The sequence below is a fragment of the Salvelinus alpinus genome, chromosome 18 (assembly GCF_045679555.1).
Source record: "Salvelinus alpinus chromosome 18, SLU_Salpinus.1, whole genome shotgun sequence".
NCBI lineage: Eukaryota > Metazoa > Chordata > Actinopteri > Salmoniformes > Salmonidae > Salvelinus > Salvelinus alpinus.
The window spans coordinates 7869508-7889333 of NC_092103.1; the positions used below are offsets into that span (position 1 = coordinate 7869508).

At 41.6% G+C, this 19826-nt stretch overlaps 1 protein-coding gene across 1 annotated transcript; it reads right to left on the reverse strand.

The window, feature by feature from the left end:
* Positions 1-527: 527 nt before the first annotated feature.
* Positions 528-19475, reverse strand: ndufa8 (NADH:ubiquinone oxidoreductase subunit A8). The gene is made up of 4 exons (XM_071349920.1): positions 18808-19475; positions 18180-18343; positions 8294-8459; positions 528-1017 (listed from the first exon to the last, which is right to left on the reverse strand). Exons 1-4 carry the CDS (start codon positions 18856-18858, stop codon positions 880-882), a joined length of 519 nt encoding a protein of 172 aa, XP_071206021.1. The 5' UTR covers positions 18859-19475; the 3' UTR covers positions 528-879.
* Positions 19476-19826: the final 351 nt, after the last annotated feature.

The window sequence follows — 19826 nt, forward strand, 5'->3', positions numbered from 1 at the left end:
AACAAGTCAGAGTAATATGGTGAATTCCCTGTGGGGACAAAGTTGGGTTGAATGGAGTACTCTTTTGGCCAGTGAAAGACCCCTTAAGACAGTTTTGTTCCAATACTCGTTAAACCGCTTTCCTTTGTCAGTGTTAGTGTGGATATTGACACAACGGTGTTCTCTCCAAATGGCACCATATTCCCTATATAGTGCACTACTTTTGACCAGTGCTTTTTAAACTGGCTGTCTTCCCAGGACCCTGAACCCAACAAGACACTTACGCAACAAAGTTGATGACTACACTTCAAGATTTGAAGTGGGAGACAGACATTGTTCCTGTCTGCACAATCCACTTAGTGTCTCCTACCTACAGTTCGTACCAATTTAATTGTGTTATTTCTAACAAACTCAAGACGAAACATTTCAGCACAACATTTGCATGAACTGATGTGTGATTAGACACAGGCCAAGTTGTGCAATGGACCAGATCTAATGTGTGATATAATGTACTAACTACTAGACAGGACAGGAGATTTCTAAACAAGTTTAAATTAAATATTTTTTTATTTCACAACAATAAACACATAGGTTGCTTTTTGTTCAATCCTTAACATTTCTACAACATAGGGATTGGAGAGCTGTACGATGGCTGGTGCACAAAGAAGTCCCTTCCTGTCCGAAGAAGTCTGAAGATAGTGGGTGTGCTGGAGGAGACAGCAGGCAAGATGAGGCTCTGAAGGACTGCCTCTTGGTGTTGGGTGAAGTTGCTCCTAGATGCTGATCTGGGGTCAGTTTAGCGTTCTCCCCACTAATGGTTAAGGTTAGGATTCGGGGAGGGGAAGCTGATCTTAGATCTGTACCTAGGGGAACTCAACCCGGGAGTACTGACTACCTCCTTTACCAGCTCCAGAAGAAGAGTCGACTGCCGTGCTTGGCTGGCTGCAGTTGGCCCTCGATGACAGGGTTGGGCTCCGGCCGGGGTCTCGAGTGGTAAGCATTCTCAGGAAGGGGCCGAGAGGTGTCCACCTTTGTCACCTGAGAAGAAACACATAAAGGTTTAAACTTCAGAAAAGATGAGGGAGAAAAAAGGCCGGTTTGTATACTACGAGTATGTAGAGTGAATTTTTTGCGCTTGAAAGAGAAAGCATAAACCAAGTACATAGGCTCAATTAAAATACGTGTCAACAAGCTTCAAGCTGTTTTCAAATGTGAGATAGTACAGTTTACCCTAACCTTAAAGGGTTATCGCGGGATTGAGATTTAGGTCATTTTTCGACTTATCCTGAGTCAGACGAACTCATGGATAGCAATTGTATCTCTGCATGCAGTTTGGAGATGATTGAAGTTAGCATATCGTTAGCTTAGTACAATTTCTGGAAGTCTCCAAGTACAGTAGCCAGCTCCTTTCAAAAGCAGGGAAATAAACATAGCTACTCCCCCCCCCCCCCCTCCTGCTTTTGTTCTTTTCCATTTGAGCCACTCAGTTGTTTTGACATGGTAGAGGTGGTACACAGAAGATAGTCCTATTTGGTAAAAGACCAAGTCCATATTATGGCAAGAACAGCTTAAATAAGCAAAGAGAAACGACAGTCCATCATTACTTTAAGACATGAAGGTCAGTCAATCTGGACATTTTCAAGAACTTTGAAAGTTTCTTCAAGTGCAGTCACAAAAACCATTAGGCGCTATGATGAAACTGGCTCTCATGAGGACCGCCACAGGAATGAAAGACCCAGAGATTTTTGGTTCCAACTGCCGTGTCTTTTTGAGACGCAGGGTAGGTGAACGGATGATCTCCGCATGTGTGGTTCCCACCTTGAAGCATGGAGGAGGTGTGATGGTGCTTTGCTGGTGACAAGGTCAGTGATTTATTTAGAATTCAAAGCACACTTAACCAGCATGGCTACCACAGCATACTGCAGCGATACGCCACCCCATCTGGTTTGCGGCTAGAGGGACTATCATTTGTTTTTCAACAGTTTATCCCAGGTGAAGCTGGTTGAGAGAATGCGAAGAATGTGCAAAGCTGTCATCAAGGCAAAGAGTGGCTACTTTGAAGAATCTAAAATAAATATTTTGATTTGTTTACCACTTTTTTGGCTACTACATGATTCCATGTGTTATTTCATAGTTTTGATGTCTTCACTATTATTCTACAATGTAGAAAATAGTTTAAAAAAAAGAAAGAACCTTGAGTAGGTGTCCAAACTTATGACTGGTACTGTGTGTGTGTATATATATACAGTGGGGAGAACAAGTATTTGATACACTGCCGATTTTGCAGGTTTTCCTACTTACAAAGCATGTAGAGGTCTGTAATTTTTATCATAGGTACACTTCAACTATGAGAGACGGAATCTAAAACAAAAATCCAGAAAATCACATTGTATGATTTTTAAGTAATTAATTTGCATTTTATTGCATGACATAAGTATTTGATACATCAGAAAAGCAGAACTTAATATTTGGTACAGAAACCTTTGTTTGCAATTACAGAGATCATACGTTTCCTGTAGTTCTTGACCAGGTTTGCACACACTGCAGCAGGGATTTTGGCCCACTCCTCCCTACAGATCTTCTCCAGATCCTTCAGGTTTCGGGGCTGTCGCTGGGCAATACGGACTTTCAGCTCCCTCCAAAGATTTTCTATTGGGTTCAGGTCTGGAGACTGGCTAGGCCACTCCAGGACCTTGAGATGCTTCTTACGGAGCCACTCCTTAGTTGCCATGGCTGTGTGCTTCGTGTCGTTGTCATGCTGGAAGACCCAGCCACGACCCATCTTCAATGCTCTTACTGAGGGAAGGAGGTTGTTGGCCAAGATCTCGCGATACATGGCCCCATCCATCCTCCCCTCAATACGGTGCAGTCGTCCTGTCCCCTTTGCAGAAAAGCATCCCCAAAGAATGATGTTTCCACCTCCATGCTTCACGGTTGGGATGGTGTTCTTGGGGTTGTACTCATACTTCTTCTTCCTCCAAACACGGCGAGTGGAGTTAGACCAAAAAGCTCTATTTTTGTCTCATCAGACCACATGACCTTCTCCCATTCCTCCTCTGGATCATCCAGATGGTCATTGGCAAACTTCAGACGGGCCTGGACATGCACTGGCTTAAGCAGGGGGACCTTGCGTGCGCTGCAGGATTTTAATCCATGACGGCGTAGTGTGTTACTAATGGTTTTCTTTGAGACTGTGGTCCCAGCTCTCTTCAGGTCATTGACCAGGTCCTGCCGTGTAGTTCTGGGCTGATCCCTCACCTTCCTCATGATCATTGATGCCCCACGAGGTGAAATCTTGCATGGAGCCCCAGACCGAGGGTGATTGACCGTCATCTTGAACTTCTTCCATTTTCTAATAATTGCGCCAACAGTTGTTTCCTTCTCACCAAGCTGCTTGCCTATTGTCCTGTAGCCCATCCCAGCCTTGTGCAGGTCTACAATTTTATCCCTGATGTCCTTACACAGCTCTCTGGTCTTGGCCATTGTGGAGAGGTTGGAATCTGTTTGATTGTGTGTGGACAGGTGTCTTTTATACAGGTAACGAGTTCAAACAGGTGCAGTTAATACAGGTAATGAGTGGAGAACAGGAGGGCTTCTTAAAGAAAAACTAACAGGTCTGTGAGAGCCGGAATTCTTACTGGTTGGTAGGTGATCAAATACTTATGTCATGCAATAAAAGGCAAATTAATTATTTAAAAATCATACAATGTGATTTTCTGGATTTTTGTTTTAGATTCCGTCTCTCACAGTTGAAGTGTACCTATGATAAAAATTACAGACCTCTACATGCTTTGTAAGTAGGAAAACCTGCAAAATCGGCAGTGTATCAAATACTTGTTCTCCCCACTGTAGATATATATTTATATATATGTGTGTGTTATTGAAGTATTGTGGTTGCAGGTTCACCTGCCTGATCCTAGAAGTTAAAGGACACGTCACTGCACTCTATACTCCTCTGTAAACTGGTCATCTCTGTATACGCGTCGCAAGACCCACTGGTTGATGCTTATTTATAAAACCCTCTTTAGCCTCACTCCCCCCCCCATCTGAGATATCTACTGTAGCCCTCATCCTCCACATACAAACCCGTTCTGCCAGTCACATTCTGTTAAAGGTCCCCAAAGCACACACATCCCTGGGTCTCTCTTTTCAGTTCGCTGCAGCTAGCAACTGGAACGAGCTGCAACAAACTCTCAAACTGGACAGTTTTATCGCAATCTCTTCATTCAAAGACTCAATCATGGACACTCTTACTGACAGTTGTGGCTGCTTTGCGTGATGTATTGATGTCTCTACCTTCTTGCCCTTTGTGCTGTTGTCTGTGCCCAATAATGTTTGTACCATGTTTTGTGCTGCTACCATGTTGTGCTTCTACCATGTTGTGCTGCTACCATGTTGCTGTTATGTTGTGTTGCTACCATGTTGTGCTGCTACCATGTTGTTTTGCTACCATGTTGCTGTTATGTTGTGTTGCTACCATGTTGCTGTTATGTTGTGTTGCTACCATGTTGTGCTGCTACCATGTTGTGCTGCTACCATGTTGCTGTTATGTTGTGTTGCTACCATGTTGCTGTTATGTTGTGTTGCTACCATGTTGTGCTGCTACCATGTTGCTGTTATGTTGCTACCATGTTGTGCTGCTACCATGTTGTGCTGCTACCATGTTGCTGTTATGTTGTGTTGCTACCATGTTGCTGTTATGTTGTGCTGCTACCATGTTGTGCTGCTACCATGTTGCTGTTATGTTGTGTTGCTACCATGTTGCTGTTATGTTGTGTTGCTACCATGTTGTGCTGCTACCATGTTGTGCTGCTACCATGTTGCTGTTATGTTGTGTTGCTACCATGTTGCTGTTATGTTGTGCTGCTACCATGTTGCTGTTATGTTGTGTTGCTACCATGTTGCTGTTATGTTGTGCTGCTACCATGTTGTGCTGCTACCATGTTGCTGTTATGTTGTGTCGCAACTACGGTTGCAAAGGGTTGGAAACTTTCCGGGAAATTGCTTTATTTTTTTTAAAGTTTACTTCTCACAGGGAACCTTTTTTTGTGGGATACACATAAGGCAATTCTAGGTCTTGTGGCATATTTTGGTTAAACTATCCACAATTCAATGGAATTGCAACCCTCTGCATGCACAATGCATTCTTCCATCACATCTACAGCTGATTCTCAAGATCTTGCACACGAATGAGATGCTATTGAACCCACACTACTACACTGTCTGAGCCAAGGACTACATGCTTTCTGGTAAGTTTTGATTACAATACTGGGTTGGGTGAATATATTTTATATGACATACATGATTTTTTGTTAACTAGTAAATAGTGGCTTACAGCAAAGTGTGTTTAAATCATTCTAACTTGTTAATTTCTGCTAGTTGGTTTTTGCTACCATGTGAGTTTTAGCTTGCTAACTGAGGAGTGTTAATTCACCTGTTTCCATACATGTTTCATTTTAAAACATTTATCTTAAAAGGAGTTGTTTAATCTAACTGCTTAACTATTTATCTGTACATGGAATTGTATTTGGTTTTTTAAAACTTATTTCCCCCCCTAATCTTTACAGGAAAATGCCACGGGCACTATCTGATGTGTGGAGACATTTCACTGCAGCTAATGTAGAAGGGAAAACTGTGTACATTTGCAAATACTGTGCCAAATCATATGTGAAAAACACAACAAAGATGCAGAATTATCTGGCCAAGTGCATAAAGTTCCCTCAGCGCTCACAACAAGCAACCTCTGACAAAAGTCTATTTGAGGTGAAAATTATGAATTAGACACCTTATCGATAGCAACAGCTCATGGTCCTCCTGGAATTAGATATTATTTTTTACTCAATGGAGGAACGTAGTCAGAGAAATGCTGATGAATGTCTTGCTTGAGCTGTTTATGGAACTGGTTCACCTCTGATGCTCACAGGCAATGTGTATTGGAAGAGATGTCTGAATGTTCTTCGCCCAGCATACACCCCTCCAACCAGACATGCTTTATCTACTCATCCCCTTTCTTTTGATGTTCAGTGAAATCATCCCATGTGAAGAGTCAACTCATTTAATTAAAGTTCAATTCGTAAATAAATTGTTTTGTTTCTATTGAAAGGATTTAATCATTTGCAATTATGTCTACTTATGATAAGGTAAAATGTTTATGTTTCTGTCTCCATATGATATGGTAAATATATCCAATGCAAAAAACATCTAGATTTAAATTGTATTAATATAAAATGTGCATATATTCCAGTTAATTCCCACCTCTGAATATTCCCCAAAATGTGCAATCATAATTGTGTTACTAAGTCACCTGCTCATTATTGACTAGTTATGTATATTATTGTAAATAATTCAAAGAAATGATCAATCTCCCAATGAAGTGAATGGAACGTTGCAATTCATTAACTGTTTACATTTGCATAAAGTAGAATTCTAACTTCATAAATTGTAACAAACTTTCAGTTTTGCATAAAGCATAAGGATTTGTTAATAATATGACTACCCTACCCTAATTATTGGTCTTAAGTTACTGTAATTGTGTATTCGGTACTGCCTCATGTGTATATTAAAGGCCCACATTTGCATAGTATAGCTTTTTAATTTCATACATTTTTACTTTTATTCGAATCAACTCTGTTCTACACCAGCCCTGAAAATGTCATGACAACCCTATCTTGAGATACTGGACAAAACGTGTTGAAATAATTTTAAAGTAGGGATTAACATTGACCAGTCTGCGACCTCTCTGACCTTTTCCGATCACTTTAAAATAAGACCTCAGCAATGGTAAGGCCTATCCTCATGAAATAAATGTTCTGTGTTCCTGAGAAGCTTTTCTATAACATGGAATACAAAGTATAACACCAAAACCACAGTTTAATTTTGATCCCTAACACCCTAGTAATGTATTTTCGTTATGTGTCGGACAAAGTTTGATTTTGGAAGAAGCTAACCGCTTAGCTAGATAGCTAACTAGCTACTAAATTAGCACACCAAATGCACCACAGCAGAGCATTTATCACATTTTAGACAGTTAACTTAATAGTTATAAGATACCTAGCTGGCAAACAATTAGCTGTGAATTTCATACTGTAACTAGATCACCTGGTATGTGCTGCACAACAGTGAGTGACTCAAAAGGCTCCGGACTCTCATTGTTGTGTGCTTGTAAACAAACACCACATGACTGGGGACTTACCAGTAAGGTTCATAATGAAAAATTTGGTGACAGGTGAAATGAAGTACGTGATCTTTATCTCCTGATGTATTGCACATGTTGACTGCATGTATTTACTTAAAAAGTAGCTACAAATATTAAAATAAAAAAATGCTGACAGTAATAAAAAAAACATCCCGTGGCTATTTCCAAATACCCCAGGATAATGTAATGACGCCACAAAAAATACGCCGCTAAACGTGCAACACAGCATTCCTAATACCCAGAACTAGCCTAGGTGCTGCCATTGGCGTCGGCTAATGGAGATCTCAATAAAATCTACTCCAAAGCTGAGTGATTGATCACTCAATAGTTAATAAATGTGTACATTTGACTGATACTAGATTCTACCCACTTCCTCATTCTGTCCCGTTGTCGCAACGATGTATCCGTCTCAATGGCGCTGCCCGTGCGCTCACAGATACGTTGCGATTTCTTTTATCAGTAAAATTAACGAATTTATAAAATATGTGTAGCTTTTTAAGTCTGGCTGACTCTGGGTAAGTAAAAAAAATAAAAAAAAACGATCTAAATGTCAAACTCTCGTAGTATCCCTTTAACACTGCTGGAGGACTGGAAAGGCAAGTACACTGCAGTATACAGCTGGTCATTCAAAAGCTAAAAATACTTCAAAGAGGATTAACTGTTGCACGTCAGGGGCATAATATATCAGAAATCTCTTTCATTACAAAGGTTATTGTTAAATTATTGCTAGTGAACTTGGGGCTTGGTGTCACCCTATGAGAGTTTGTCACATTCCAAAAAAAGAAATCTACAACACGCTAGCTAGCTTATCTTGCACTGTAGGGTATAGCTAACCGTCTCTGTTTGGGACGCACAAGCAGCTGTCTCTAACAGAAACTGTTGCACAGAAATGAAAACGTTTGCTAACTAGCTAGCAAACACAAGCCACCTTTTTAATCCCAGATCTTGTCGGGATTAATCATTAAAATGATTGCTAATGAACTTGGGGCTTGACGTCACCCTATGAGAGTTTGTTACATTAAACGACATACCGGATGTTACTGTCAAGTAACTTTTAAATGCCCAGAACTATACTGCGAGGCAGTAAAGCTGCAGGCATTATGCCTCCGGGGGACTCACCTTGGACAGTTCTCCCAGGTTGGGTCTCTCCCAGCCAAGCTTGTCCAGCACACAGCTGTCAAAGGCTTGCTGCTGCTTGCGGCACTGACGGAGCTCTGCCAGGTTGGAGTAGTCCAGGCAGGTCCAATACTCTGTGAAGGACTCAGCACAGCTTCCTTTTATCTGCCTGGAGGAAAAATTGAAGCAAGCATTTGTTAAGGACAATTCTTTTTAAAAGGTGACAATTCAGACAATCACTTCCCCAGGCAGCTGTTGACTTAATTACTTAAAGAGTGACTCCCTTTAAAAAGGAACGGATCTCTTTGTAAACGGCCTATGTGGCATCGGTGAGTCATTAACGGTTGTTCTAGTGTCATTTGACTACATTGTACAGTGCCTTTAAAGTGTTCAGACTAGGGATGCACGATATAGGTCGGTGAGAATATCAGAATCGGTCAATATTAGCCAGAAATGCCAACATCGGCATCGGCCCGATGTCTAGTTTAACGCCAATGTTAAAGCTGAAGTGCATACCTATATAGCGTAGGTAGGTGACGTAATGACGCCACGAACAATACAGCTCTAAACGTGCAACACAGCATTCCTAACCTAGCCCACAAGGTCTGCGGTGTGGATCTATTTTGAAGTTTCAAAGGAAGATAACAAAAAGGTCATACGCAACGTTTGTGCTGCTATTATTTCCTGAGGGGAGAAAGGGAAATCTTTCAATACCACAAACCTAATTACTCATTTGAAAGTGCATCACCCCCCAGACGTTCAGCGACTACTTGGAACAAAAGGAGAAAAAACTAAGGGCACACTTCCAACAACTAAACAAGTTCAAGTCCAGCAGTCATTTGAAAGAGTAAGAACATTTCAGCGAGACAACTCAAAGGTGAAATCAATTAATGCCAAAATAATGGAATTCATTGCCCTTGACAATCAACCGTTCTCTGTTGTGGATGAGGTTGGCTTTCGAGCCCCGGTACACACTACCAAGTAGGCGCTATTTTTCAGATGTTGCCCTACCGGAGTTACACAGTCTTGTTGAATCGCACATCCACGAGCTACTTGCTATGGGCGTCACTGCTATTAGCTTTACGACTGACATTTGGACCAGCGACATCAGCCCCATGAGCATGCTGAGTCTGACAGCACAGTGGGTCGCCGAGGATTTCGTACTGAGGAAAGCCATATTGCATGCTCAAGAATGTGCTGGTTCCCATATCGTTGCTGCCATTTCAATGGCATTTGAGAAAATGTTTGAAACGTGGAAAATCCCCAAGAACAAAGTACACGCTGTGCTATGTGATAATGCACGTAACATGACAAAAGCTTTTGAAGATTGCGGAGTCGCCAGTTTGCCATGCATGGCACACACGCTGCAACTGGCTGTGAACTAAGGTGTTCTGGCCCAACGCAGCATATCTGACATAGTGGCAACAGGTAGGAAGACAGTGGGTCATTTTAAACACTCACAGAAGCATACAGCCACCTGCAAGCAACACAGGAGCAGCTTGGAGTGAAAATAAAAAGGCTTAAGCAAGACGTTTCCAGCAGATGGAACAGTACTTTTTACATGATGGAGAGCATGCTGGAACAAAAACGAGTGCTTGGCATGTACGCAGCTGACTGAGTTACCTGCAACAATCAGTACAAACCAGTGGAATCTCATTGAAAACAAGGTTAACCTTTGCCCCAGTCTGAGGTCCTGAGCGCTCTGGAGCGGGTTCAAGGATCTCTGTAGTTTGCTCTGTTAATCGTTCCCTCGATCCTGACTAGTCTCCCAGTCCCTGCCACTGAAAAACCTCCCCACAGCATGATGTTGCAAACACCATGCTTCCCAGTAGGGATGGTGCAAGGTTTCCTCCAGACGTGACGTATGGCATTCAGGCCAAACAGTTCAAACTTGGTTTCATTAGACCAGAGAATCTTGTTTCTCACGGTCTGAGAGTCCTTTAGGTGCCTTTAATTTCACTAGGGTAGCATTCGGAATTTTGGATGAAAAGCGTGCCCAAATTAAACTGCCTGCTACTCAGCCATAAAAGCTAGAATATGCATATAATTTGGATAGAAAACACTCTGAAGTTTCTAAAACGGTTTGAATGATGTCTGTGAGTATAACAGAACTCATATGGTAGGCAAAAACCTGAGAAAAAAGCCAATCAGGAAGTGGGAAATCTGAGGTTTGTAGTTTTTCAAGTCATTGCCTATCGAATATACAGTGTCTATAGGGTCATATTGCACTTCCTAAGGCTTCCACTAGATGTCAACAGTCTTTAGAATCTTGTTTGATGCTTCTATTGTGAAGGATGGGGGAATGGGAGCTGAATAAGTCAAAGGTCTGTCATAGTGGCATGAGCTGATCACGCGTGTTCACGTGAGAGTTAGCTCTGTTCCAATGCATTTCTACAGACAAAGGAATTCTCCGGTTGGAACATTATTGAAGATTTATGATAAAAACATCCTAAAGATTGATTCTATACTTCGTTTGACATGTTTCTACGAACTGTAATATGACTTTTCGTCTGAACTTACGCTTGGACTTGCCTGCGCCTCGTGAGTTTGGATTGTGTACTAAACGCGCAAACAAAAAAGAAGGTATTTGGACATAAATGATGGACTTTATCGAACAAATCAAACATTTGTGGATCTAGGATTCCTGGGAGTGAATTCTGATGAAGATCAAAAGGTAAGTGAATATTTCGAATGCTATTTCTGGCTTCTGTTGACTCCAACATGGCGGATATCTGTATGGCTTGGTTTTGTGTCTGAGCGCTGTACTCAGATTATAGCATGGTGTGCTTTTTCCGCAAAGTTTTTTTGAAATCTGACACAGCGGTTGCATTAAGGAGAAGTGGATCTAAAATTCCATGCATAACAGTTGTATCTTTCAGCAATGTTTATTATGAGTATTTCTATAAATTGATGTGGCTCTCTGCAAAATCACCGGATGTTTTGGAACTACTGAACATAACGCGCCAATGTAAACAGATTTTTGGATATAAATATGAACTTTACCGAAAAAAAAACACATGTATTGTGTAACATGAAGTCCTATGAGTGTCATCTGATGAGGATCAAAGGTTAGTGATTGATTTTATCTCTATTTCTGCCTTTTGTGACTCCTCTCTTTGGCTGGAAAAATGGCTGTGTTTTTCTGTGACTTGGCTCTGACCTAACATAATCGTTTGGTGTGCTTTAGTCGTAAAGCCTTTTTGAAATCGGACACTGTGGCTGGATTTACAACAAGTGTATCGTTAAAATGGTGTAAAATACTTGTATGTTTGAGGAATTTTAATTATGGGATTTCTGTTGTTTTGAATTTGGTGCCCTGCAGTTTCACTGGCTGTTGACGAGGTGGGACGCTAGCGTCCCACATACCCTAGTGAGTTAAGCAAACTCCAAGTGGGCTGTCATGTGCCTTTTACTGAGGAGTGGCTTCTGTCTGGCCACTCTACCATAAAGGCCTGATTGGTGGAGTGCTGCAGAGATGGTTGTCCTTCTGGAAGGTTATCCCATCTCCACAGAGGAACTCTAGAGCTCTGTCAGAGTGACCATCGGGTTCTTGGTGACCTCCCTGACCAAGGCCCTTCTCCCCCGATTGCTCAGTTTGGCAGGGTGGCCAGCTCTACATAGTCTTGGTGGTTCCAAACTTCTTCCATTTAAGAATGATGGAGGCCACTGTGTTCTTGGGGACCTTCAATGCTGCAGAAATGTTTTGGTACCCTTCCCCAGATCTGTGCCTCGACATAATCCTGTCTCTGAGCTTTATGGACAATTCCTTCGACCTCATGGCTTGGTTTCTGCTCTGACATGCACTGTCAACTGTGGAACCTTATATAGACAGGTGTGTGCCTTTCCAAATCATGTCCAATCAATTGAATTTACCACAGGTGGACTCCAATCAAGTTGTAGAAACATCAAGGATGATCAATGGTAATAGGATGCACCTAAACTCAATTTCGAGTCTCATAGTAAAGGGTCTGAATACTTATGTAAATAAGATATTTCTGTTTAATTTTTAATATATTAGCAAACATTTCTAAAAACCTGTTTTCAGTTTGTCTTACGGGGTCATGTGTGCAAAATGGTGACAATTTTACTGTATTTAATTGATTTTAGAATAAGGCTGTAAAGTAACAAAATGTGGAACTTCACTACTATGGCCTATTTATTGCCTTACCTCACGCCATTTGCACACACTGTATATAGACTTTTTCTATTGTGTTATTGACTGTACGTTTGTTTATTCCATGTGTAACTCTGTGTTGTTGTTTGTGTCGCACTGCTTTGATTTATCTTGGCCAGGTCGCAGTTGTAAATGAGAACTTGTTCTCAACTGGCCTACCTGGTTAAATAAAAGGTGAAATATATATATATTTTTTAAATAAGACTTTTTAACCACGTTGTAGACATTGCTTCAGTAAATGCTTTCATTCTCCACAAGCAGATGGCCAAAGCTAAAGGTCAAACCCCTCTCTCCCAGTTGGCCTTTCAGGACGGAGCTGGTGTTGGAAATGGCTGATTTGGGGCCCAACGCAACCTCACAACCATCACAAGACCCCCCCACTCAAGGTGAGCGCCACTATCCAACACATGTCAAAAGGAAGAACTGCAAGCATTGCACAAAACACGGGGGGGGGGGGGGGTGTGAAATGCCAGACCTCCAGTCCAAAATGTCAGTTCGCTTTTTGTTTCCTGGCAGAGAGGGACTGCTTCAAAGACTATCATGACATGCACAAGCTACGGTGAAAGTGAAGTCTAATCATCTACACCTGGGATGTAGAACGAACACGAATGCCATTTGTAAATAGTTTATTTCTATTTTTGCACCTTTTTTAGTGAAGGACATGTGTGTAACCAAGTTTGTGTTTGATAAGATGTAGATATATCTATATCTATCTGTTGCTTTTATATTGTAAACATTTCATTTGTATGTGGGACCAACACATTGGATATGCCTCGGCTAAACGTTCAGGATATCCCCTGTATGTCCCCCGACACCACGTTTGAGAGAGTTTGTTGTTGATGTTTTATAGTGAACAATAACATTTAGGCACATCCAGTGTGCAAAAACAGTGCAGACTGTTTGGAGAGGTTTAGGGACACTTGGAAACATCCGGTGACCACACCTGACACCACTTACTAAAACATCTGCCCGTTTCTAGTTAGGTCTATCAATCCCATTTTCTTCTGATAAGTGTTCACGTTGTGGAAGCCATCTGATGTGTTTCCAGCTTTGGGCATCAATAATTCACTAATAGCTTGTAAATGAAAGATGACTTTCAAAATAAATAAGTTACTTGTGTGTGCTTGATCTTGTGTATTCTGAACGATATAACTTCTATCTTCTGATCTTTTCCTCAATCTCCCAGATGTCTTCTTTCTAAATATACCAAGTTTTGAACAAATCAATCAGCTGGAAAAGGCAGACTTTTTAATGGAATATTTACATGGGCGTAGAGACCAATTATCAGCAACCATCACTCCTGTGTTCCAATGGCACGTTGTGTTAGCCTTTTTAAAATGATAAACTTGGATTAGCTAACTGATCACTAGAAAATGCTTTTACAATTATGTTAGCACAGGTGAAAACTGATGTTCTGATTAAAGAAGCAATACAACTGGCCTTCTTTAGACTAGTTGAGTATCTGGAGCATCAGCATTTGTGGGTTCGATTACAGGCTCAAATGGCCAGAAACAAAGAACTTTCTTCTGAAACTCATCAGTCTCTGCTTGTTCTGAGAAATGAAGGCTATTCCATGCGAGAAATTGCCAAGAAACTGAAGATCTCGTACAACGCTGTGTACTACTCCCTTCACAGAACAGCGCAAACTGGCTCTAACCAGAATAGAAAGAGGAGTGGGAGGCCCTGGTGCACAACTGAGCAAGAGGACAAGTACATTAGTGTCTCGTTTGAGAAACAGACGCCTCACAAGTCCTCAACTGGCAGCTTCATTAAATAGTACCCGCAAAACACCAGCCTCAACGTCAACAGTGAAGAGGCGACTCCGGAATGCTGGCCTTCTAGGCAGATTTGCAAAGAAAAAGCCATATTTCTGACTGGCCAATAAAAAGAAAAGATTAAGATGGGCAAAATAACACAGACATTGGACAGAGGAAGATTGGAAAAAAGTGTTATGGACAGACGAATCTAAATTGAGGTGTTCGGATCACAAAGAAGAATATTCGTGAGACGCAGAAAAAATTTAAAGATGCTGGAGGAGTGCTTGACGCCATCTGTCAATCATAGTGGAGGCAATGTGATGTCTGGGGGTGCTTTGGTGGTGGTAAAGTGGGAGATTTGTACAGGGTAAAAGGGATCTTGAAGAAGGAAGGCTATCACTCCATTTTGCAACGCTATGCCATACCTTGTGGACGGCGCTTAATTTGAGCCAATTTCCTCCTACAACAGGACAATGACCCAAAGCACAGCTCCAAACTATGCAAGAACTATTTAGGGAAGCAGCAGTCAGCTGGTATTCTGTCTATAATGGAGTGGCCAACACAGTCACCGGATCTCAACCCTATTGAGCTGTAGTGGGAGCAGCTTGACCGTATGGTACGTAAGAAGTGCCCATCAAGCCAATCCAACTTGTGGGAGGTGCTTCAGGAAGCATGGGGTGAAATCTCTTCAGATTACCTCAACAAATCGACAACTAGAACTCCAAAGGTCTGCAAGGCTGTAATTGCTGCAAATGGAGGATTCTTTGACTAAAGCAATGATTAAAAATCATTATTTATAACCTTGTCAACGTCTTAAGTATATTTCCTATTCATTTTGCATCTCATTTCATGCATGTTTTCATGGAAAACAAGGTCATTTCTAAGTGACCCCAAACTTGTGTGCGTGTGTATGTATATAGCTTAAAATGTTGATTAACAATTTCATCACATTATAAGTGATGTAGCAGCAGTGTGCACAAGGCAGTAGGCTGTGTGAATGTTCGTTCCGTAATGCAATTACCGGGAAAGTTGTCAAAAGCACACCACACATGCAAGAGGTTTCATGTGACAGAATGAAAAATATCCATTAGACATTTTTCCAGAGGGGATATCTAATATGCAACAACTAGCATGGGTTGCTAATATGACTAGGATTGTGCCTACGTCTCTACTAACTTTGCACAACCAGACTCCAATATTTGCCCATTCTTCCTTGCAGAATTGTTCAAGCTCAGTCAAATTGCATGGTGACCGCTCATGGACTGCACTCTTCAAGTCATTCCACAGATTCTAGATGGGATTTAGGTCGGGGCTCTGACTAGGCCACTCAAGGACATTCACCTTCTTGTCCTTCAGCCACTGTACGGTTGCTTTGGCGGTGTGCTTTGGGTCATTGTCATGTTGAAACGTGAACCATCTTCCCATTTTCAACTTCCTGGCTGAGGGATGCAGGTTCTCCTCAATAATCTGTAAGTATTTTGCACTGTCCATTTTCCCTTCTATCCTGATAAGTGCTCCAGTCCCTGCTGCAGAGAAACACCCCCACAACAGGATGCTGCCAGCGTCGTGCTTTACTGTAGGCATGGTGTTCTTTGGGTGGAAAGATGTATTGGGTTTTCGCCAGACATATCGTTTTGCGTTCAGGCCAAAAAGTTCAATTTTGGTCTCATCTGACCACAGCACCTTTTGCCACTTGGCCTCGGAATCAACAATGTGCTTTTTGGCAAAGCTCAAATGAGACTTTGTGGCTTTTTTTTAGGAGTGTTTTTTTCTTGCCACCCTCCCATAGAGGCCAGATTTGTGGAGCGCTTGTGATATTGTGGTCACATGCACACATTGACCAGTCTTTGCCATAAAGGCCTGAAGCTCCTTCAAAGTCACCATTGGCTTCTTGGTAGTCTCTCTGATCAGTCTCCTCCTTGCCCGGTCATCCAGTTTGGAGGGAATTGCACTACTGCTTTGAATTGCACTACTAAGCAGTGGAGTCCTCTAAGAACAACTGCTTTTATTCTGAACTAATCAATCACTACAATTGATCACAGATGGAAGCCAATTTGCTTGATTTGTGATCTGGAAGGTGGTTGGTTATACCTCAGCAGGTTTGCAATTGCAAAACTTGGATATTGTGGGTAACTTGGATATTGGATAACTTGGATATTGTGGGATATTGTGGGATATACGACTTGGATATTGTGGGTTACTGTGTGTAAATAAAGCCAGAAAGGGTATATTTTATGTGTTTTGAAAGGGGGAGGTGACTTTCTATACCCACTGTATATGGCTGATTTTGGTTAGGCTACTTTGAAGCAAGGCAAGACAGGCCTCATAATAAGTAGTAAAACATTTAGGTTTCAAACAATTAAGTATATGTTTTCAAAATGCATACTGCCTCCAGCTCATTGAAAAGTGGTGTGTGACACGCTGGAAGAGCCTGCCTTCCGTTACCTATGTATTTGCTGTTTTAGATGCTGTAGCATCTCTGCTGAAACTAGGCTCTGTATCTGTATGATAAACAAGATACATAACAAATATATACTGCACAGACATGCTAATTTAATTCCACTAAATTATGCAAATTAACCTAGAAGCATGACAAGTCAAATGAATTTTCTATCGACTGGTATTTACATAAATGAATAGGCTATAAAATAATTATTTCACAATGAGATTTTTCTTCTTCGCCCAGTGCTCATTTTATTTACCAGCTTTCTATTTTAAAAAACGAGGCCAAAAGCGGGCTATAACCGGCTAACGGAAAACTCTGCTCCAAGACTGAAATCTCATTTTTCTCATGAGCAACAGAAAAACACACGTGGCAATCGGCGAGTTCAGTTGCTCTTTAAGCCTTTTGCTCCTATCAGGAGAATAGGCCACTGACGAATATCCCAAATCACACTCCGGCAACTCCATCGTACCCAGGCAACTAGAGTGAGTTCTAAATGTATCCCTTTCCAAGCACATGCGTTGACTTTCTTATTGAGGAATTAACAAGTGGGTTCATAATATTATAATAATGGAACCAGATTTTGTTAAAAGACGTTCCAGATGCATGTACTACTATCTAGCTACGCCTAGGATTATTTACATTTGCAATGCGAGTAAGCTACAACTTTGAGGTGGGTGTAGGACCTCCAAAGCCTAAACAACCAGGTGTAATTATAAGTTTGTCAAATCTGGCACCATTACAATAATTACATGCATTACCATTCTCAGAAACCCTATGTTTACATCTGGGACCAGAACTGTTTATTGGTTCCTGCTTTGGAAGTGGTGCTATTTGTGGACCTGACACAGAGAGAGCCTGCATCTCAAGCCCTGCCCCATTCAGTGACAGCTACCAGTCACTGCAGAGGTGTGTGCACGCACGCGCACGCTCGTCCGGTAGTGTTATTAGTGCACAGCAGCCTTATGTAAACACAGACACCATGCCCCACAGTGAGACAACCCAGGCAGACCACTTCCATCTATATCCCAATTATGACAGAGAAACAGCAGCCTACAGTTATCCTATAGCTACAGCCTCCCTCTCTTGACTCTTGTTGGTCAGTTGCAGAACAGAAGTGGAAAGGTAAACATGTGCTAAGTTTAACCCAAACATAACATACACGTTGCCTTTACAACAGTGAATAAGTTCATGTCAAAACACCCTGGTTGAGAGTTTCATTGGATGAAAACAAAGCGGTTCAAAAAACGATAAAATCAAAACAGCGGACCTCAAAGATTAGCACGCCATTGTAGAGATAAGAGAGCTGAATGTGGATCAGCAGTTTCATTCAGAAACATACACCCTGACACAGGGGTTCACCTTTTTTCTTTTTTACACACGGAGGCTTAAAATCGCATCAAAACTATCACTGATTCTTTAATGACACTAAAACAGTCTTGAAGTTGCTCAAGTTAAAACAGACCTACCTTTATCACGTTGGGTGTGAAGTCACTCAACACTATGATTGCCTACCTGAAGAAGTTAAGAGCACACTCGTTGACTTTCCTCCCTTCGTTCAGACACTTTCTTGGGTCCTTCTCCTCCCAGCGACAGAGCATGAACTCCTTGTTGGCCTTGTCACACTGAGAGCCATAGTGGTGGGCAGCTCCCTTCAGCACCGCAGATGACACACTGATCTACACATGAGCAAGGGAAGAATATGACACTATTTAACACAAACACACATACCGTATTTAGACACGTCTAGCCTACTTCAATATCAAACATTAACAGCCTAATCTAGTGACCGATTGCAAAATAATTCCACAACAACACGCTAGCTTGGCACTGTAGGGTATGGCCAACAACCCTGGGTATGTTAGAGACAGCTGTGTTTGTATGTTCCAAACTCTAGCAAACATTCTACCCAGATCTTATCGCAATCTAGCTATGCGTATACAATACTTTCCAATCACCACAAAAGCTAGCACACGAAACCTAGCTACTAAACCTGTTGGAAAGCCAGTACAGTAGTAGCCTATTTAGAAAACGTTATAACTACCGGTTCCCAGCCTGCTAGCTGCAATTGCAGCTGATTTAGCTAACTAGCAAGCTAGCATTGCCAACCAGATTGTTCCTCAATACTATGATTCGTGCTTACCTCCTCAACATTCAAGTCGTTAAAAGTGGGAACCTCCACCGAACCCGGCATGGTTCGGTTTATGTTAGAATAATCCAAATGAGAGAATAAAGTGATAAACTCCTCAACACAGTCAAGGTCCTCGTCTACCTACAGGACGAACCCGCACAAGGAAGGTCAGTGTATTGCGCATGTCTGCAGGTTTCGAATGCACTTCAGTGACGCACTTGCACTTTAGTGACGCAATTTCTTTGCGACACAAAACTGAGAAAATGTGAGCCAGTTATTCTCTTTTCTCGATTTTTAGAGCAATTTGCATTGTCTCAAGTATTGTGTTAACAAGCCTAGTTTTTTTCTCAGACAAGAGATAACATGCTCGGCTTCTTTTAGCATAATAAACTACATGCAAATGGTGAAATAATCAAAAAGACACAACCCTAGCTTCACCGTTTCCACGGCGACGTTGTCAAACAAACACCCTGCAGGCCTAGTTGCAGAAATTGGTTTCCACTAGATAGCAGCCACAAAGTCAAAATTGGCCAAATCGTAAAAGTGAAGGAAAATAAAATGTGCTTTTTGGTCTTAAATTAAGGTCCGGGGTTAGGTTTAAAAACCACATATTAATAAGAGAAATTGTATAAATATGCGGGGTTTGTGGCTGTTGTAACTAGTGACGCCCACAGAAACCAGACACAGTGATGCCAATTTAGCAATTTTGTTGCTAGATTTAGCAACTTTTCAGACTACCCTGGCAACCTTTTTTTTTCAAACAGCACCTAGCAACAAATTTAGCTACTTTTAAAAATTTATTTGGAACTTTTAGCAACTTTTGAAAAGTGACTCAAACGCTAAAATGCACGCATTTTCCCTCTAAATGACACAAAAACGATTTTCTCTGTCACACAATCAGTCACAACACACGTGCCTGGCTGCAGACGTGCATTGTGAGTGACGTCAGCAGAAGGCCAGCAGCAATTTCAGTAAATTGCAAATCATTGTTGGCTGACTGCAGCAGCAGTAGTAAGGTTTGACGAGCCGAA

Coding starts and splice junctions, on each gene's coding strand:
- ndufa8 (XM_071349920.1), bottom strand. CDS start 18,858: ATGCCGGGTTCGGTGGAGGTTCCCACTTTTAACGACTTGAATGTTGAG. Junction 8,460..18,179: donor TGTGCTCTTAACTTCTTCAG/GTAGGCAATCAT, acceptor TTTTTCCTCCAG/GCAGATAAAAGGAAGCTGTG. Junction 1,018..8,293: donor ACCTGGGAGAACTGTCCAAG/GTGAGTCCCCCG, acceptor GTTTCTTCTCAG/GTGACAAAGGTGGACACCTC.